Source organism: Leguminivora glycinivorella, chromosome 3 (assembly GCF_023078275.1).
Source record: "Leguminivora glycinivorella isolate SPB_JAAS2020 chromosome 3, LegGlyc_1.1, whole genome shotgun sequence".
In the NCBI taxonomy this organism is placed as follows: domain Eukaryota; kingdom Metazoa; phylum Arthropoda; class Insecta; order Lepidoptera; family Tortricidae; genus Leguminivora; species Leguminivora glycinivorella.
In genome coordinates this window covers 11,839,306-11,862,103 of record NC_062973.1, presented here as the reverse complement: position 1 = coordinate 11,862,103, position 22,798 = coordinate 11,839,306, and the positions used below count along the sequence as shown (strand labels likewise).

General features: G+C 38.6%; 1 protein-coding gene across 2 annotated transcripts in view; it reads left to right on the top strand.

Annotated features, from left to right (window-relative positions):
- The window catches only part of LOC125224863 (protein amalgam-like), a 71,454-nt gene that overhangs the window by 22,381 nt on the left and 26,275 nt on the right, over positions 1 to 22,798 (top strand). Inside the window, exons 3-4 of one of the 2 annotated variants that reach the window (XM_048128359.1) lie at positions 18,349 to 18,553; positions 20,970 to 21,125. In XM_048128359.1, coding sequence (XP_047984316.1) covers positions 18,349 to 18,553; positions 20,970 to 21,125 — 361 coding nt within the window. Of the gene's footprint in view, positions 1 to 18,269; positions 18,554 to 20,969; positions 21,126 to 22,798 lie in introns of those variants that run through there. The other variant, XM_048128360.1, reaches the window with a different exon arrangement.

Sequence of the window (22,798 nt, the reverse complement as noted above, 5' to 3'; positions counted from 1 at the left end):
TGTACCTATTTATTTTGTTATGGAGAGACAACAGGTGTTTAATTAATTATATTTGTATTATTTTGGGTTTAAGATTAATTCGACTACTATTTACAAATAACAAATCTCACCTGTTCTCTCTTTTTCATGAATATCTTTTTGATATATTGCTTGCTATCTCGTATGTTTTGAATTCTGTAGGTATAAGCTACGAGTACAAACCTATATCGGCCCGCCAAAGTACCAAAATTTAAATAAAAAAAACACTGAAAACTTGTGATGTACAGTTTACAATATTTACTCGTTTGTATAGGTATAAAGTAAACAAACACAGATGAAGCATAGGATATTTACAGAAAAGCTATACACACAAAATTCACAAAATATATGCAAAACTAAAACATTCATGGCTCATTGACAGCACTGAACTGAGACAAAATGTATACAATATATACAAAAGACGCGCGCTGTTCGACACAGCATGATGGCAGCTTCCGATATGCTGCCACGAAATGTTGGAACAATTTACCGCCACTAATCAGAGACTGTAAATCCATTACCTCTTTCAAGCACAATCTTAAATAGTATCTACTTGAATCTCAACTAAATTATTAACACTAAGCGGCCACATTTGCATCTGTTTACATTTATAAATAATATGTTCTGTCAGTAAACACACACACACTCTCCATATCACGTCCAATCCATAAATAGTTTCTGTACAACTGCTCTTACGTTCTGTTTAGTTATAAGACTTAGTTATTAATTTTCTGGGTGCCCTGAAAACCAGTGCCGCGTCTATTAGACACGGTATTCGCTGAGTGGCATCCTATTTGGTGTACTAGTTATTAACTATTACTTGTTGTTTTTATTATGTATCTATATGCCAAATATATGTTTTCTATTCTATTCTATACATTCGTAACGGCCAGGCTGCCAGCACTCAGCACTCGCGGTGCACAGAGGTTGTTAGCAGGGATCGGAAACAATTTTTTTATCCCATACAAAAATTTAAACGGATTTTTCGTTCTTTGCTTATTAGTACATAAAGAGCATTAAAATAATTTAGAATATTCGGCGCAAATCGGAGCCGGTATTTAAAACCCCGAAATCAGGGTTTTTAAAATACCGGGTCCGATTTGCGATTGTCAGGTCCATCGCCTACAACGTATTCAAATACCTATCTCATCGCTTTCCTTCGTTACACGGGCAAATTATCACGGCTCATGGGAACCTGGCGTCCACCTAAGCCACTACAACCTAGAATTGGCGCACGCACTAATTTTAGGAAAAGTAGGTCAATGCAATCTGACCTTCCAACCCAAAGGGTAAGCTATCTTGGGATTAGTATACGTTTCCTAATGATGTTTCTTCATCGAAAAGCTACTGGCAAATGTCAGATGACAAATAAAAATCATTTTCCTGTACACATACATATTAAATTATGTAGATCCATATTGTGCAATATACCTATTTAGCATTTATACCAATAAATAGTTAGGAATTCGTTTTGCAGCAGTTCTAAGCATTCGTAGTGTTTATATAATGAAAACCAAAAAAACCTTCAAATGTTTTTCGTCTAGACAGGTTCTGTGTACTTACTCACATTTAGTAATTTTTACCTATGCCGAAGAAATAAAAAAAGAACAACTAACCATTTACACTTATTCGGATTTCTGTACTGTCAGTAAAAGCTATTATAAAGTCAAATTAAATAAAATTGAATTAAACATTTTCAATACTAAATTGTTGTTCGTTTTTAAACCCCGACGCAAAAACGACGGGGTGTTATAAGTTTGACGTGTCTGTCTGTTTGTCTGTCTGTCTGTCTGTCTGTCTGTTTGTCTGTCTGTCTGTGTGTGTATCTGTCTGTGGCATCGTAACTCCCGAACGGATGAACCGATTTCGATTTAGTTTTTTTTGTTTGAAAGCTCAGTTAGTCGGGAGTGTTCTTAGCCATGTTTCATAAAAATCGGTCCACTATGTCGCGGTCGTTCAAATTAGGTAAATCAAATTTAGGTACTTGAGATCCATTGCGCAAAATACTCAGAAGCTAGTAAGTACTCAGAAGCCCTATAATATTTTAATGTCTATAATAAATAAATGACGTAAACAGGTATCGACATCACTATCGCAAGTCGTTTGTGGCTTTTCACAGAGAATGCTCCGTAGGTACTAGGTATAATATCCATATAATATCCAAATCTAGTTATATATTTTCCAAATACAGATTTTGCGTGACTGTCTTTTGATTTTGTTTTTTTTTTTTCACTATTTATAATATTTATTACCTGTTACCAATAGCGGTATTTATACATTGCAATTTGTAAGTTGTTAGTAAGACGAGACGTCATTACTGAAGGAATAAAATAATAAAAGTGCTGAAACATTATTATACCTTGCATCAATCTTTACAGAAACAGATGAGTTATGATGCTGAGTGGTATTAACGGTAATAATTTTTTCTCAAACATGGTATGAAATATTGATGTTATGTGCCTTATAATTGGCAGCGAAGTATGACGTTGCAAGTGCGGCTAGGACGATTGATAGATAATGGAATTTCATACAAACCTTGCAGGCCAAGGCCGGCAAAGTCTTCTTTTTTAATTTCCAAACACAGATAATTGTGACATAACATCCAGGTATTTAGCCAATTAAAAAAAACTATAACGGGCTTTATAGACGTGCCGACTGCAACTGGTACGAGCCCTAGACAATATATGATTTTGGGTGCGTTTTCATAGAAAAAAATTTTTTCGTTTTTTTTTTAATTTTTTTTTAACTTTTGTAACGCCATCACCGCAATACACCCAACAACTGCACTATGGATGATTAGTTCCAGTGTCACCGCTAGATGGCGCCAGTGGAAAAAATAGAACACGCTAACGTTTGGTCAACGTAGAATCATGACCCCCCGGCGTCGACCGAGTATCGTTGTACTCTCACAGTAGGAACTAGCTTACTGCACGCTCTATGCCTTAACCTTTGCTTAAGCATACGAGTGTCTTCTAGCTAAGTACACCTACCTAGCCATGCTTGCATCCACCTTTGCTGGGTCATGCAGGTTCAGTGAGGTATCACTAACTTGTAACCTTTGACAATAAAGTCCAGATTCGTACACTCGGCTTTCTCTTCACTTCGCCAAACGCCATCCCGCCTTACATTGGCGCCCGGACGTGAGGCTAGTCTGCGTGACGTCATCATCGAGCTACGGAGCCCGTGACGTCATTGGCGTGCTACGACCTTCGTGTTAGAAGCTACGCTACGCAAGACAACCTACTTAAATGAGCGGAAAAGGCGAGCCTGCGAAGCTAAAGGATCCGACTTTTGTTACTACGCGATCTGGACGTGTTACAAGTTCGACACTCCTTCTAAGGAAAGGCGGCAAATTATTCTCCCATCCTGGAAATTCTTTATGAAGACGCAAGAATCACCCTACAGGACTACGATGAAGATTGTGATCTAGAGGGTCTCGATAATGCACTCTTTCCATCAATATCCCTCTCATCGATTAACGTCACAGGCCTGGACGGCTGTTGAGTAGGAAGCTAGGACGACTTCATGCCCACCGGAAAACCGGTAAAAGCTTCGAACATGTGATCGGGATATGTAAGCACAAACCTACTTTTGTGCCATCTTACCGCCTATCTTCAATGAAGACTGATTAGTTAAGTATATTAGATGTTGTAGAACAACGCTTCCCAAGAAAGCTACGCCTGCAGTAACCAAACTGTGTGGCAGATCATGTTCCAGCCTACACACAGACTCTACTGATTTATGTCCTACTTGTCGGGACGCCTGCGTGGACATAGGGGGAGAGTTGTAACGCCATCACCGCAATACACCCAACAACTGCACTATGGATGATTAGTTCCAGTGTCACCGCTAGATGGCGCCAGTGGAAAAAATAGAACACGCTAACGTTTGGTCAACGTAGAATCATGACCCCCCGGCGTCGACCGAGTATCGTTGTACTCTCACAGTAGGAACTAGCTTACTGCACGCTCTATGCCTTAACCTTTGCTTAAGCATACGAGTGTCTTCTAGCTAAGTACACCTACCTAGCCATGCTTGCATCCACCTTTGCTGGGTCATGCAGGTTCAGTGAGGTATCACTAACTTGTAACCTTTGACAATAAAGTCCAGATTCGTACACTCGGCTTTCTCTTCACTTCGCCAAACGCCATCCCGCCTTACACTTTTTGTTTTTTTATAAGCGTATACGGGGCATCAAAGGGGAACGAAAATTCGATTATTTTTGTGCTACGACGCACCGTTTAGGAGATACAGCCATCCAAAGTTACTATTTAAAGTAGACTTTATTTATTTCATACCATGTTTGAGAAAAGCACTATACATACCTCGGCGGGAAATGGGGTTGCCCCTTTGTCCCGGCCTCTGTAGTAATGTACTATTAGAAGTATCAAATAGAGATTGATAATCAGTTAAAAATATAAAAAGCAAAACGCAATATAATCGGTTATACAGTGACCGGCATAAATATGTGATGATTTTTATACCTTGTCACATTAACGTCTTGTTTGAAATGTCATACGAAATTGTCAAACGATTATAAGATACAGAAATCATCACTTACTTAAACCGGTGACGGTGACTGTACCTTATTTGAAATCGGAAATCAGAACCGGTAAGTGCAATAATCTTATTGTTAGAATTTCAGATGGAAAGGATCTCATTGCAATTGAATCCTAGGGATCTTTAGGTGAAAGAAAGCCGTATTCAAGCATTCCAAGTTGACGTCATTACGAATTTCACCTGCCTAGAGACAGTGGCTTACGTCTCACGCCCATTAGTGAGACTTATTATAGTTGCCATAACTCATTTCCCATATAATGTGTTTCCATTCACGGCTTCTAATGCGTGCTTTCGCTGTTGATAGTTGAGAAAACGTATAGTAGGTCGAATGCGCGGAAGTTTACTACTTAGTGGCATATTATTACGTTCAGAGGTGAAGAAGTTTTATGCACTTATTTACAGGTATTAGCTAAAATGCTAAGTCGTATTGGTCGTATTATTAAATCAACAAAAAGGAAGTTATAGACTTACGTGTTGTTTAAATATTACTTGTAATATTATATATTAGAGAATTTACAATAGAAGAATATAATTAAAAACAATACAAAATAATTATAATAAGTAGTAAAAAATTTAGAGTTTTAATTAACATAAGTAATAGTGGTAAGAAATATTATTCCTTTTAAAAATGTAAAAAAAGTATATTTGTGTAAGTAACTTGAATAACCACATTGTCGACTGATGTTTTTAATTTTAAATTTTGGAAACCCTTTCCTTAATTAATGTCTTGTTACTTTTTGTAATATTATTTGATTTCGGTAGCTAAACAATAAAGCAATTATATAAGTTCGCTTGTTAGAATACGTCCCAATTATGACACCTGTCTCATTACGGACCATTTGACGGTTTTCCTCTTCAGAAGACAAGTGTCTTGAATTGCGCCCCCGCGAAAATCATTATTGTGCTAGTATTTAGATATATATTATATGTATTTGATACTACACAAATGTAATGATGTATTTCTAAGTACTATCGTCCACACTTAACGAACAGTACGTATTTGTATAAATAATCGATAATTATTGCATATACTTACATATTTATATTCATAAGTATGCCGCTATTTATAAACGGGATTTAAACCTCAATTGCGAGGAATTAAGCAAGTTTAAGTGACTCAATCACGTAGAAATAATCGACTACGCATGACTCAACTCAACGTCGTATAGTAGATCAGACCACTGAGCTACGGTGGTAGCCGATAATACTCATTTCCCCGTCTGTAGCAAAAATGCGTCGTACATAAATTCGACAACGTGCCGTAATGAGCTATAGCCAAACATAACTATATACTTACGACTTACGTATACATACAGCGTTTAGTCAGACACAGTCATCGTTTTGATATTCATCGTTGGTCATAATTCTGTTCTTTTTTTTTTTACTTAATACGCTACAGGAGCGAAAATACTAAAATGGAAGGGAGGCCCCCTTTCAATTTGGGAATTTTAATGAAATATACTAATGTATAAATATATTAACTAGATTTATATAAAAAATAGTCCATTCAGAACAACTGTTAAAAGATATTGCGAAAAAATCTTTGAAATCAAGGTTCCGCTCTCGACTGTTTCCTCATCAAAACTTATCAATCATAATGAAATTTGAGAATCTAAATAACAATGAAATAATGTAGGACGTAGATGTAATCAATCGTTTTTAAAAATGAGAATATCAAAAAAATCTAAACAGTCCGACACAGATAAAAATAATAATAATCTTTGTTTTTTATTTTATTTTATTTATTTAGGATTACCAACAGATAATACATCTTACATGCTCTTAAATCTAGTTACAAAAGTCTAAACTGATGCTTATCCAATTATAGGTAACCACAACTTACATAGGTGTCTTTTATATACCAGTGAACTACAGCTAAACATGCAATACATAAACTTATTATTACCTAATAAGTACATAATTTAATACCGGTCCATTAAATTACAAAAAAAAATAGTTTTACTACCTACATTTCAATACAAAAAAAAAGAAGACAGGTTATTTGGTAACTATTATAATATATTATATTACGCATTTTAAGGTATTGGTGGCTGTATATGGTACTATGTGATACCCAGTGTGCTAACATATTTTGTCACTTTCCTTTTGAATTGTACTGGTGTATCGTTAAATATATCAACTCCCGCTGAGCTTGGGATATGAAAGTGTTGAAAAAATCATTACTCTATCTTCAAAAACCAGGGAGGAAATAGTCGAGGGCGTTTGTATGGAGAATTGACACCTCCTATATCGTCTTAAGAAATGGACAAAACATGTAGACCAGGTATTCAATAATTGAAGTCCTCAAAGTTTTATATATTTATCCAATGGACTGTTTAGAGTGTTTAACAAATGTAGGTGAAATCCCACTGTCATATGTTCCACTCTGGTTTCCCTTCAAACAGGGGCTCACACTCGTAAATATTAAGGTAAAGTGTCGGCACCGCATTTGTCCTTCGGAAGAGCAATTATGAAGGCAAAGTTGCCCCATTTAGAGCTCCAGGCCCAAACGAAACGTACAAATTGCTCCCGACAACAGACTTTTAATTTTCTGGATGGTTTTAATTTAGACCATCGAGCACCGAAGTTTGTTTATGAGTCAGTAAACAACAAATACATTTTTAATTAAATTTCTCCTTTTTGACGTGTTTTGATAGTGTACAAATACAAACAATCTTCCTTTGCGGGACAAAGCCTAACGGCTCAGCCACGACATTGGTCTAAGCGCGACAGCGGTGAGCGGCAGCCATACATTGCGAATGACAAAGCCATCGCTGTGTCTCATTCGCATGTATGGCTGCCGCTCACCGCTGTCGCGCTTAGACCAATGTCGTGGCTGAGCCGTAAGAGCCGTAGACAGGCAATGTCAACATTAATAGCCTATAAAGTAACTACTACCTAAGTGACTAAATAAACTTAGGGCCACTTGCACCAACAAAAATGGAAGGTTAACTTTTTTTTTATACTACGTCGGTGGCAAACAAGCATACGGTCCGCCTGATTTAAAGCGGTCACCGTAACCTATGGACGCCTGCAACTCAAACAGTGTCACATGCGCGTTGCTACCCTATTAGAAACTTGTACATTCCCTTTTGCTGTGTTAAGTACGCAGCAAAAAGGAGTGCACAAGTTCTAAGGAGGGTTCGGGTTGCCGACGACTCAAAGGACAATAGACGAAACAAGTTAGTTCCATAAGTCCTCCCGTCACCAGCACACCGCACCCTCGTTGAGCTCTGGCAGCCTTACTCACCGGCAGGAACACAACACTATGAGTAGGGTCTAGTTCTATTTGGCTGCGGTCTTCTGTAAGGCGGAGGTACTACCCCAGTTGGGCTCTGCTCTAGATTCGAGCGAGACGATATCCGCTGTGCTGTGCCCTACCACACAAAGCTGAATATCATTCGCTACGAGTATGCCCTACCTCCTACAAAACTCAAGGGTTAACCCACCTTTTTTATATGGAATTTGACAGATGACAGTCCACTAACGAGTTAAATGTTTGGTGCAAGTGGGCCTTAGACTATCACAATGTTTTTATACAAAACAACAAAATTAATTTCACAAAATAATTCCAAAAATGTATGGAAATCTTGGGTTTTCTCCTATCAGGATCGAAAGACGTTGCGATTCTGAGTATGAATCGCGAAAAAATACCCTTGTTCTTGTTACAAAAAAGTGGGGTGGACAACTTTGAAAAAATGGCCCACCTATGTAATGTATGTAATCTACTATATAACAAAAGCCTCAAACCGTAGAAGAACCTTACAGAACATACATTATGTAATTCCAGAACGTAGTTAATTATGTCTAGCCACGTTCAAGAAGCCTCTCAGTGTGCATAGTATTTCATCTTACGGCGTATAAAGTCACGTTCTTTAATTAGGGCTCGTGAGGCGTATAAATATTTCATTCCAGTGGACTTCCCAAGAATAGATTTATTTCTCTTTGATTCTCTGACACTCCTGAGTAAAGGTAATGTATGACAATTCTTTTGTAATGCTCAATCGGCATATTTTTAATTTTAATGAAGGCTTCTGACTCAACTTTTCTAATTCAATAATACTGATATAGATTTGGTAAGAAATATATCATACTAGCTACTGCCCGTGGCTTCGCTCGCGTTAAATCCAAAAATTCGGAATGCTCCATACAAAATTCCACCCCCCAGTTTTAGGGAAGTGGGGTGTTACAATGAGACAAAAAGTAGCCTATGTCACTCTCCATCCCTTCAACTATCTCCACTTAATAAATCACGTCAATTCGTCGCACCGTTTTGCCGTGAAAGACGGACAAACAAACATACACACACTTTCCTATTTATAATATTAGGTAGTATGGATTAACATATTTTTAAACAGAATATTTCTGACTGCCGGAAAAAATATTACTAATTCAAGAAACCGGAGGAACCTTGAATTAATATTTCCTTCATTTTGCATTTGTGCAATAAATCGTTATATAACAACCCACGAGATTAAACTAATTTTAAAGGGAAATTTAATATCTTAAGGGGTCCATGTAATAAGGTAAGTAATTTTTAAAAGCTCTCAATCATTGGTTAATCATGTAGTGAATCATTCAAAACTCTAATCACGTAGTGGCCTTCCTACCGGTAAGTATGCATACTGCAATCACGCATATTGACAAAATAACATATGATTTTTAGTTTTTTTTATCAATTGCATTAAGCAATTCACAATTCCCTGTCAATTTAGCTCGCAATGCTTGTGATTGAAACTTACACAAGCCTCGTTCATTTGTCTGATTGCCTCTCTATCTCTTGGACGTGCGAAAGTGATAGAGATGCAGACATCAAAATTTAGATTTTCGGAAAGCTAGAGCTCCACAAAATATCAAACCAATTTAAACTATGTGTGTATTATACACGTTGACATCAGAACGATCTGGCAGGCAAGCATGGTCGCGCGATAAATGATATAACGTCAGGCCGTCCTTTTCGGACTGTCTGTAAGTGCGATAGGGACGGTCTGACGTTTATCGCGCGACCATGCTTGCCTGCCTGAATTTGGTTCTTGTTTCGTATCTCTCGTGGAAATACGGCTACGGGTAAGAAACAAAATACATTCGAATGATACCCTTTAGATGTCCTAACGATATTAGAATTGGCCTACGAATAGCCCCCGAGTACCTATGGAATTGCGCATCCAGATGGAAGCAATTTGCACGGAACAAGTCGGCGCCCTTTGTCAGTAATTGATTCAAATCCCCGTTCCGACCTAATTGTGATACGTATACGTAAACTTCAGAACCACAGACATATACGCTTAAAAACTTCACCTTCGTGTAACTTTTGTTCACTGTACTTATTTATACTTACTTATTTCAAAAGATGTCACTTTTCACTGTAGAATATACGATTCGCAACGTGTCTAGGCCATTTTTGACAAGTACCTATATTAAAGTTTGATCAGACATTCACAAGCCAGCGAATGCTACGCGCTACGACTGCTACGAGCGTAGAACATGAAAAATGCTACGAGACCACAAACTTAGCGAACATCTCAGCTGCGTTAATTTGTTTTACGAGGTCTATTAATTTATATGTCTGCGGTCAAAGCTAATCGCTCACGCCATTGATATCACGTATCGAGAGTCATGTCCCTCAAAATTGGCGGTAATTAGGCCTTTGAAGCCAAAATGACGACGCTATTAACGGTCAGCCATCAAGCTTTACAAAGAGATATCTCGGTATCCGATGGGTCAAATTTCATCCTATGCATTTTGTTAAATGATGTTCTACATTAATTATTAGTAGAATCTTAAATTAGCTGCTAAATAAGGATCCAGTACTTCGTATTCTAAGTATTTTCTACACACTATTATTTACATAGATAAATACCTACCCCATTTTTTGGGATTTCTTACTTCATAATTTTAATAAATAAGTAGGTTCCTAGCAAATGAGAAGAATTTAACAGATTGATCGCCCGTGACGTTTCTGTATTACCTCATTACGGGTACCACTTTTTTATATTCATTGTACAATTAATATAATTCAACTTAACTAAACAAACTTCAAATTCTCCTAATCTACTGAATGAGAGAAAATTCGCGCAGACCACAAATTAAAACTTTTTAAAGGGCACACTCAAAAAGTAAAAGGTTATTCAATTCTTCCTACCCAAATCCCAATTTCATATGTATTCAAACTCAAACATAATGCTTTTTTAAACTCCAATTTCATAATAAACACGTTTAGTCAAAGTTCGGCCCTAATATCACGGCAATTTTTAGACGGGCACAGTGTATACTGTATACTAGGGATGTACCGACTAGTCGGGAAAGCCGACTATTCGGCCACTTTTGTAGTCGGCGATTAGTCGGCGACTAGTCGGCAAAAAGGCCGATTAGTCGGCACTTCATAAATGATAGAAAAACAGTACAAAAATAAATCAACAGCTGATGTGGTTGTATTATGTACCTATTTTGTTATGCCTTTCTTAGTCAAAACAACAAATATCAGATATCAGAAAAAAAAATGTCCTACTTAGGACTATCAATTCATGGGCAGGATTACTAATCCACTACCTACTATGCCAAACCGGTTGTTGAAAATGGAAAATCTATCTAAATATTCTCATAGACATTTGAACCTGTAAAAAAATCATGAAAAGCGCAAACAAAGGACCAAAAACGACATTCAAAATGTGAACTTAGTTGAAAAAACTGTTTTGGCCGACTAGCCGACTAGTCGGCCGACTAATCGGCCACCCCAGCGCCGACTAGTCGGTAGTCGGCCTAGTCGGCCAAATCAATAGTCGGTACATCCCTACTGTATACCCCTTATACCTACTTTCTTAGTTCCTGTATTTATACACGTAGAGGCAGCACCCGTCATAATTTAAGGACTATTGGACAATCAAATGAACTGGGATTTTGGATGAAAGTGATGGGCTATACGAAATTCAATTTATCCCGTATCCTGCCATTCTGTTGCATCCTGTAGTCGGATTACTCACAGTGTAGCAGGAATATGCAGACAGCGTATGTTGCAAATTAACTACACGCCAGCGGCAATCATGCTCTGAAGTGTCGCCGTTATTCAACATGACACGAGTGCCATCTATTCTACGCTTTCGGGACCAATTCTAATTTTCATTTTGATATCAAAATGGTATTTGTTGACAATTTCTTGTTAACCAGGCGCCTAAGTCGAGTGGCATTTCTGCGACGCGAAACGCCACCGAAACGCCGCAGAAATGTAGTCTGGCTCTATCGCGCCAATACGCAAGAGCGATAGAGATGGATAGCTACGAAAGGAATATTATCGTGAGCGTTTCGTGAGCGTTTGTGCATTCGGCTATGCACACAGGCTTAGTTGGCTACGATTTTAATAGACTGTATCGTTAATTATAGGGACACAACAAACCTCGTCTAAATGTTGAAATGTGCATAATTATGTATTATTATGGTCCGAGAGTATGATCTGAAGGTATTGGTAAGTACTATTTGATATAAGAAGGTCTGATATTTTTTTTATTTTAGGGACTTTATGGTACTTTCATTAAGGTCTAGCAAATACATTTCGGACAAACCCTAATCTGGCTTAATTTGAGAATATCTCAAAGACTTTTTGTACGATTTCGACAAACAAAGGTTAATATGCTGCCAAAATATATTTTTTAAGAGTCCTCTTCATGGTTGTTCAATTGGGTACTTGCAGAATAAATGCGGTGAATTTATATAATTTAAAAAAACGCATTTTGAGCAACGTTCCGGTTTGCCGTAAATTTTTGATACAAGCAGGATGAGAGAAATAGATAAAAAAAATTAGGCATAAGCCAATGTCTAATAGACATTCATGGTGTTTGAACAGTGCCTAAACCAGATCGATATAAACAGTGTATGATAGTTAAATTCGACATCAAAGTCGGAGTTAGCGTAAGCACCATGCCACATTCTCTAAATGGCCGCCATACACAGATCATGAACTTTATTTTTTTTAAATAACAGTGGCTAGACTATGTCTAGATATTCTGCTTTGTAGATCATGTGTCGTTGAGGTTCGCACTGTACAATTTTTTTTCGCAATTGTGTCGTCTTGTACGCACTTTGTGAATTTTCTAGTAGCATTTGTCCGAAATCGTAATTGGTACTCGGGAGGATTAAGTCAATGCTGTCTAAACCACATGCTTTACGTCGAGTTTCTAGGACAAAATGCGTACCTTATTATGTGCCTTATTAAGCCCATGTCTTGTTATAAGAAAAAAATATAATAGCAAATAAATACGGCTACTCAAAGTTGTCTCCATATTTAACGATACAGTCTTAGCTCCGCCTATACAAGAGTGAAGTAAAGGTCATAATGTCATCGAAATTTGACGTTTAAAATAACATTTTCACCGGCGAGGTCTGATGATCATAATTTCGTTTTTCGCGGAAAACTCGGTAAGAGCGTTTTCTTTGCACTCCGTGATCGCATGCGTTCAGCGTTATGTCACTGTGCTATGTCTATCGCACAAAATAACCTCGCGTTAGAGTTAAAATAATTTAGCGCACCATTAATATCTCTTTATTTACATGAACATATTTACATAATTATATAAGAAACTAAGACTAAACTTAAAAGCTAGCTAATGTCTAAAATAGGCCCTTGAGGCATTGTACCAAGGATACTGGCGACATTTCCTCGCTGTATCGCAATGCTGATGAATTGTGCGAGGAAGTCGCTAGCTCTTCGGTCACCAGTTACCTCAACCAGACGCTTCGCGATTTCTGTGAACAACTTGTTCGCGCTGGGGCCCCATGGACCTAGAGTTTCTACACCAAAGGGTACAAAAAGGTATTCTTTGCCAAGACTTTTGTATTTATTACGTTTCAAAATTTCGGCACTTTCTGCCGCTGCGCCCGCTTTTATCTTGGTCCGTTGGAGGTGAGACGATGCCAATGTGTCTACGCAGGTAGCATCCCACACTAACATTCGTCCCATACTCCAAGGGACCAAGGACACTCCATCAGGCCTCTTGCCATCATCTCTGATTATGCCAGTCGGCTCAAGGAGAGCAGGCACATTGATGGTTGCAAGGGACCGACGGATAATGTCATTAAGCGACGCATGTCTCGAAAAACGGCCTGCACTTTTTTGACAAGATAATCCATGGTGTCCCAGTCGGTCCACGTCCGTGCCATAAGAGCATATGTGTGGCGTACACACCGAAACCCCAAGTCGCAGACCGATCGCCAGTCTAAGGGAGGTCGGATCCAAGAAAGTACCAGTGTTTGGTGAGGGATGGGCATGTAGCCAGTAACCGGCTTCCCGGGCTCCGACCGCCAAAAGCCTCGCGTGTTCTGGACCTGTGAAGTTGTTTAGAAGAGTATTGTAAGCTAAATCACAATAAATATTATCCCAACTCCTTTGTGATTTTGGATTGTCTGGAAAGTTTTTGCCTGGGCAGGCAATTTTGAAAGCATTTCTGGCATCCTCAAAACCCGCAATCTCATAGTTTGTGGGCAAAGCCCTTAAGATATTTCCTATGAGATTTGACGCGCCATGAGTAGATGCTAAAAAGGCTGGGGAAGCGACACTGGTAATTTTGCGAATACCTAAACCACCAAACCGAATAGGAAGGGATGCTTGAGACCAGGAGGCCTCACTCAAATGAATATTTAGGATTGTCTCTAAACTAATTTAGATTAAATCATCTATGGGTGACAGTAAATTTTGATGTTTCCAGAAAGGACAGCAACGGAGCACATATGTAAATTTAGGGACAAAAAGACAGAATTTAAGAATTACGAGAGCATAATGAGGGCTAATTTCGAGTAACCGATCAGTGTGACTTTTGAATTTAGATATGGAATTAGAAACGTAACCGGGAAAAGATTCTTCAAATACGGGAGAACCCAGGAGGCTAAGGGAATACTTGTCTACTATTTTGATATTGGGGGCCAGAACGTCAAATTTTGGTTTAAAATCAGTGAACGTATAAGAAGGCTTTTGAATAAAAAGTTCACATTTGCTGAAATTCAGCTCTAGACCAATAAGTTCGAAACTGCTTTTTATGTAAGACAAATCAGTATTCACGTCGCCTCCTAGGGTACCGTCATCTAAATACCAAACATTGAATTTTGATTTTAAGTTTTTAATTATTGGATTTATCGCCAAACTGAAAATAGCTGGGCCGAGAGGGTCACCTTGCTGACAGCCAACTTCAGATGAAATTTCGTGTGTCTTATACATTAATTTGGATGACTCTGAATAGCAATAGAAAAGGTAATTGTATAGTTCTGGAATTTTATCTTTGACTTCTGTCAGCAAAGTGTCTCTACTAACTGAATTGAATGCATTTTTAACATCAATTTTGACTAAAATTTCACAGTCGTCTAGTGAAAGGTAGGTCCGAAGGGCATGGACGGCTGCCTCGCACCCACCTTTCGTGCCAAAACCAAGCTGAATAGGCTCAAAAAGAGATTGCAATTTGGATCTAACGTGTCTAACCGCAATTTTCGATGCACCATTAGTTCTCAAAAAATATAGAATACATTTCAGTGATCAAACGTATGGTATTTAACAATAATGGAAACGTGCCAAAGCTTAAAGAAACTTTGGCTCATCTTAAACTTGGCGACGGCTAACATTCTGCTCATTAATAAATGTTACACATGCTTTAAAAACAATGGTAAGGCAACTTAGAAACGCCTTACATCTTAATGTTTCTTTGACCGGTTTTAATTAAGTGTCACTTAGGCTACTAGACTCATGTCGAATTTGGCACAATAAATTATTGTCTCCTGTAGTATTTGACATAAAAAAACCAATATTTATAGATTTTGGGTATTAAAAGTGTATGATGATTAAAAATGTGTATTTTTTTTTACTTTGGTCACCGAAGGCGCTGTCAGTGATGTAGTGACGTCATCGAATTCGAACTTACTTCATGTCAAAACAATCACCAGCTGACATAATGAACTTTATGCCTCATACTTAAAAGTCAGAAAATGTTGTCTTCGAATATAATGTCCTGATGCACAGGTAATCTATAGATTAACATGACTGTGTTGTTTTCGCCTGATTACGTAAAAGTATACTTTAAAAATATTTTTTGCTGTTTTTAGGTCATAATAAAATATGGTAATATTTTATTTCGGTTAATGGACAGTAAGACATATAAGACAGACTTTAAAAAAACCGGCCAAGAGCGTGTCGGGCCACGCTCAGTGTAGGGTTCCGTAGTTTTCCGTATTTTTCTCAAAAACTACTGAACCTATCAAGTTCAAAACAATTTTCCTAGAAAGTCTTTATAAAGTTCTACTTTTGTGATTTTTTTCATATTTTTTAAACATATGGTTCAAAAGTTAGAGGGACGCACTTTTTTTTCCTTTAGGAGCGATTATTTCCAAAAATATTAATATTTTCAAAAAACGATCTTAGTAAACCCTTATTCATTTTTAATACCTATCCAACAATATATCACACGTTGGGGTTGGAATGAAAAAAAAAATCAGCCCCACTTTACATGTAGGGGGAGTACCCTAATAAAACATTTTTTTCCATTTTTTATTTTTGCACTTTGTTGGCGTGATTGATATACATATTGGTCCCAAATTTCAGCTTTCTAGTGCTAACGGTTACTGAGATTATCCTCGGACGGACGGACGGACGGACAGACAGACATGGCGAAACTATAAGGGTTCCTAGTTGACTACGGAACCCTAAAAAGGGTCAAGTAGCCTATTGTCATGCGGGCCGACCACCGGAACCATGCCACACAATGCGTACGAACAGTATATTAAGTATATTAGGTTTTACACCCGCTTTATTCTAAGTAAATGCTCCCTGAAGTTATATATTTATAGACTTAGTTCGGCGCCGATTGCTCTGCGCGGTCGTAAAATTAGACAACGTTACTTTTGTTTACCACATCCCCGTTAGGCCTTGAATTTAGTCACAAGTACCAAACATTATTATATACGTACATAAACGCCAGCCTTTATTTCCGAAAGGGAGAGGCAGAACACTTGAAAATGCTTATTTTTAATCCCCGACGCAAAAACGACGGGGTGTTATGTTTGACGTGTCTGTCTATCTGTGCGTGTGTATGTCTGTGGCATCGTAGCTCCCGAACGGATGGACCTATTTAGTCGGGAGTGTTCTTACGGCTCAGCCACGACATTGGTCTAAGCGCGACAGCGGTGAGCGGCGGCCATACATTGGAGCGAGACACAGCGATGGGACTTTTCATTCGCACGTATGGCTGCCGCTCACCGCTGTCGCGCTTAGACCAATGTCGTGGCTGGGCCGTTAGTCATGTTTCATGAAAGTCGGTCCACTATGTCGGGGTTTTTTAAAAACTTTAATTTTGTGGTTAGGTTAATGCTCATTGTCAATTGAACCCATATCCCACAGTTAACTTCTAAGACACCCACTGGAGGAAAGGAAGTGGCCGTCATTATATGGAGATTCAGTTTACATCGACCCATAATATTAATTTGGTGTCACCCAGCAATACAATTGACACAAGTTTTTGAAAAAAATACTGCATCAATAAACGCTCAACCATTTCGCACCATCCATGATGGCATTGGATGAACAGACCACCACCAGTTTGCATGCTTATTTTAGGTACCTACTACTTAACTGTTAAACATTTGTAATTTTTGAGTGCCTATAAGTAAGTAGAAAATATACAAAGAATAAAAAAAACATACCTACTTCCAAGGACCATATAATACGGGACACACAAAGCCCATACAATAAAGCGTACCCCTGAAATGTATGGGCCTTTTAGGCTTAAAAGTAGATGGCGCTGTTTCGCAGCCTGGAAGTGGCCAAAATTTTCTTGACATATTTTTGCGTGTTTTTGTTTTCTATAACTACAAATGACCTGCTTTTTTATAGACCGTGATTACCTTTTTGATTTTTATTGAGGTTCAAATATTTCGTTCAAATATCCCGGTCAATATGTCTAATGATTCATACTTCTAACAATAACATGCCATAAGATCCTATTTTATATTTAACTTAGATTTTTAATTGAAACCGGGAAGAGGTAATAATCAGTCGCATAAGTGATTTACAATGAAGGCAAGATAACTCGGTTACCTATGGGAAGTATTGGATTTAGTTGGCTACAGATCTCGGCTCAGCCCTGTTGTTGTTTTTTGTAAAAGTTTTTCCTTTTGCATTTATAAAGCTACAGAGTAGGGTAGTCATTTATATCGATATCACTAGGTATAGATATTACATGTGTCGGTATATATGAAATAGTTCAATAGATAACAAATTATATGTGTTGCGAACGCAACGTTTTATTTGTATAAAAATTAAGTAGGTACCTACCTATTTTTAACCCCCGCCGCAGAAACGAATCACTCTTGCATCAGCTTCCGTACAATCACCCCCACTTCCATACCGTTAACCGTTTAGTCGAATCAGCATTGTAAATCAGTACCTATTTTGGAAATATAAATATACGTCTGCTTCAGATTGAAGTTTTACTCAAGTCGTCGGCTCCTGAATCTTGCACGGTGACTACAACTGTGTGTTTTATGTTTCTATTTAATTATATTAATATCTTTTCTAACAACTGCCATCCAGCGGGCGTGATAAACCGTTGTAAGTGCGATAGAGAGTTGCACCGAAGCAATAAAGTTTATCATACAAGTGTGCTGCGCCTGCAGGTTATCTGAGATTTATCTAACCTCTGATCTGCGGCAGTCATGTATCCTGAAGTTTTATGGCCCGTAAATACTAAGTCAAAAATACGTAAGTGACCCATAATATTTATATGCCTTATATTTTGTCCGCAGGTGGCGTGGCTACGCGTAGACACGCAGACCATCCTCACAATCGGTCCGCACGTGATCACCAAGAACCACCGCGTGGGGGTCGCGCGGTCAGCACAGGCGTGGGCGCTGACGCTGCGCGACGTGCGGCCGGCCGACGGCGGCGAGTACATGTGCCAGGTCAACACCGAGCCCATGATCACGAGGACGCACCTGCTGCAGGTTGTCGGTCAGCACGAAACGATGCCATTCGTCTACAATATTTTTAGGTGTTTTATTTCCAGAGGACTAAGGTTACGTTAGTAACTTATTAATAATCTGTGACTAAAGTGAATTCCCATTTGTTAGCATCGAGTTGCGTTACATGCAGCAGGTCAACAACGAGCCCATGATCACGAGGACGCACCTGCTGCAGGTTTTCGGTCAGCACGAAACGATGCAATTCGTCTACAATATTACGTTTTAGTTAGGTTATAGGTTTTAGACCCTCTATGTTGCCGACGACTTCTGGGAGACAGCCCGGCGACCCGAGGTGTTGTGCCTGGTATTCTGCCACCGCTAGGCATTCGAGAATGACGAGAGCGGCTGTTTGTATATTTTTTTAGCTATATTTTTCACCATAGAGAGCGCAGGCCGGGGTTCCAGCAGACTGAAAAAGAAATTGCGGGATGACTTGGACACATTCTATCCAGGTTGGCAGGGTTACGCAAATGGCAGGGTTGAGTGGAAGAAACGAAAATTTCATAGCTTACCTAGTTAATACGATCGACACCAAACGCATGATAAATTATTCACGAGAACGCGTCTGATGCAGATGTCGGTTAGCACGAAACGATGCAATCGTTTAGAATATTTTTAACCGTTTTATTTCCAGAAGACTAAGGTGGAATCCCATTTATCAGCATCGGGCGAGACGCGTATATGTGACAGAATATTTGTAGCTATTTTATTTCCAAAGGGATTAAGGTATCCCCTGCAGCAGCAATTAAGCTGCATTTCATATTATGATTAGGGTGGAATTCTATTTTTCAGAAAGCTATGCTTAAGCAGTTACGCGCCCTTGCTTTACAGGTTTCAGATACATACGCATTTGCAGACTGATGAGCGATTTGGGGTCCAATGCTGATAGAAGTGACTTCCACTCTTATCCAAAGTCGACAAGCGGTCCAGACGATACGTAGCCGAATGACACAAACGCTCACGAAACGAAACGCTTGTAGATATCAATCTCTATCTCTCTTGCGTATTGGCGCGACAGTGCCAGACTACCTTTCGCGGTGTTTCGTTTTCGTTTCGCGTCGCAGAAATGCCATTCGGCTACGGCACCAGGTCAGACGTCGATCAAGTCTGTGTACTAGACAGCAAATATTAAAAACAAAGAAACGAAGGGTGATAAACCTAGATTAGTTTTATCACCATCTTATTTTGGTATCTGGGTTACTCTTGCTCTTAATTTCTTATTACGTGCTGTTGCAATTTTTTAAAGAATAAATTACAAAAAAAATATATTATATCAACATTATCATAGCAAACCGAGAAATAATATTCATGTAAATCGATATCAGTACTATACAATAAAAGTCTATTAGATATTACATACCTATTACAGGTGATTTTTACCAATACTCTAACTCCAACCTGAAGACACAAACGAGACCTCACGTCAATCTTTTACTCGTATAACATATCAGAAACAAGGGTGAACGGGCTGACATTTCTCCACAAAAAATAATAAATCAGTCACTCGTAATTGACCGAATACATACTCGTCCATGTTTCATCTCGTGTGCGACGCCTTTCATTCTCAGAGATTGGATACCGCTATGCCCCGCTTCCAATAACCAATGAATTAATTGAAATTGCTATACCCATTGGTTGGAAATGTTAGAATGCAAGATACATTTCTCCTCAATTATCACAGGACGAGGTGAAAACCCACTCACGTGAAATGGAATATAACCTGTGTATACCTAATGAAATAGAGACTAGATTGCGATTTCAGAGAATTCGGCTTTGTTAGGTATTTCGGGGAATTCGTACCTATCGAACGATGAGAGACTGATATTGGTGTTCTAATTTTAGTTCTTTAACCCTTTCCTACCAAAAAAATCGAAATTTACTAACTTAATTTTGAATTTTGATGACATATGTTAAAATTGACAATTATTTGTTAACAACCCGCTAATACCTCACGATCGTATCAGCTTGGGTGTGTATCGTACCGAGTGGAGTATATTTGCACATGTTGAGAGCAAAATATTAACTTAATGTCTGTATTTTTAGTTCCAATAGGAAACGTACGTTGGTCACACGATCGGTCGGTCACCGGAAGTGCGATTACGACAATAAGTACATGTAATTGTTATTAAGCTACATATTATAATTTTGTATCATTATCATAACAATGATACATGAAACTTGAAGATGATGGATTTGAAAAAATATAACAGCTGGCAGTAGAATAACTTCTCCCAATTCTCGTCTACTGAAAAAGGTTACAATATTTAAAACACGCTTCGTCGTATGAAATAACCCTATACTTTAACTTTTTTCATCCTTCCTGTTTTTATGGATACTACACACAGGCCAACTTAAAATTAGATCCTTATTTTGTTCAAAACCTTGGTTGTCCACAATGTCCACAGTGCCTCCGGATATCGTGGATAGCGGCAGCAGTGGGGAGGTGATGGTCCGTGAGGGAGAGAACGTGTCCATACACTGTGCAGCGTCGGGGGTTCCGCCCCCCACCATCATGTGGCGGAGAGAAGATGCGGGGGTCATGAGGATTGGGGATCAGAACGGTAAGCAATGCTTGTTAACAATGGAGAGGTGATGGTCAGTGAGGGAGAGAACGTGGACATTCACTGTGCAGGGTCGGGGGTTCCGCCCCCCACCATCATGTGGCGGAGAGAAGATGCGGGGGTCATGAGGTTTGGGGACTAGAGCGGTAAATGTTTGTTAAGGCCCTCTCAGGATATTGACGATTTCGGGTCGATGCGGTGCCAACGTAGGACATAAACCAAATCAACATGAAACCGTCTTAGAATTAAGTATGCAACATCGTCGGAAGTATATTTTTGGCTATCGTTATACTAGGACGACTAGGTGGTTTTCTCTTGTTGATATGTCAAAAACAAGATAGTATAAAGTAGGTAATTACAAAATGCACTACGTAGTTCAGAAGCCCCCTTAAAGGTGCAGCTGAACAAATGAACATTTTGATTTTGATTTGATTTTGAACAATGGAGAGGTGATGGTCCGTGAGGGAGAGACCGTGTCCATACACTGTGCAGCGTCGGGGGTCCGGCCCCCTACCATAATGTGGCGGAGAGAAGATGCGGGGGTCATGAGGTTTGGGGACTAGAGCGGTAAATGTTTGTTAAGGCCCTCTCAGGATATTGACGATTTCGGGTCGATGCGGTGCCAACGTAGGACATAAACCAAATCAACATGAAACCGTCTTAGAATTAAGTATGCAACATCGTCGGAAGTATATTTTTGGCTATCGTTATACTAGGACGACTAGGTGGTTTTCTCTTGTTGATATGTCAAAAACAAGATAGTATAAAGTAGGTAATTACAAAATGCACTACGTAGTTCAGAAGCCCCCTTAAAGGTGCAGCTGAACAAATGAACAATTTTCGAAAAGGTTACTGACAAGATATATGACAAATAGTAAAATAAATCCTGACGACACGCCAAGCATGGCAACGCTGGCACTTCATAAAACAATTTCGAAGCGGGTTAGAAGTACATTTACTCAAGGCACTCCAATGTGCCGCCTCTATTGCACCCCGTCAAATGCACCTTTAGCAGCACAGACGTCTATTTTGTAGGAATAGAGGTCGCATGTACTTATCGACAACTGCGCTTTTTCCGAGGAGTGTCAAATTAATAGGTTAGTATCGTTGTGAAGTCCGGTGACGTCATCTTTTTCAGACTTTTAACTTTAGCACTGTATGCATAGAATCGGAACAATATGTAATATATTTCTGGCATAGGCCCCGGATGGTATAAGAGATTAGAGTTATGTACTAAACAAATTTTGATTGATTTATATATATGTATGTAATGTTCCTTCAAAGGTTGTATGCTACCTTAAAACTAGTTTCTTATGAAAACTCATTTTTCCTAAAATCGCCGTCAATAGAAATTGTCAACAGTGTAGACAAACCGTTGTATAAAATATCAATATTCTAGCACAATTTTATTATTTTAAAGGTTGAGGATCATATTGTGATATGAATTGATTAAATAACACATGGATTTAGTCAGTATCTGATGAGTACGAATGAAAATTAATAACATTTTGACTACAAGGTTTGTTTACATTGTTCACAAGTTCTATTGACGGCGACTTTAATATTGTCTTCGGTTACCGCGATAGGTACCTACTCATGAAATAAAACTATGGAAACGGATTATATCGCGTATAATAATTATGTTATGTTATTAGTGTTGTATGTGGGTAGCT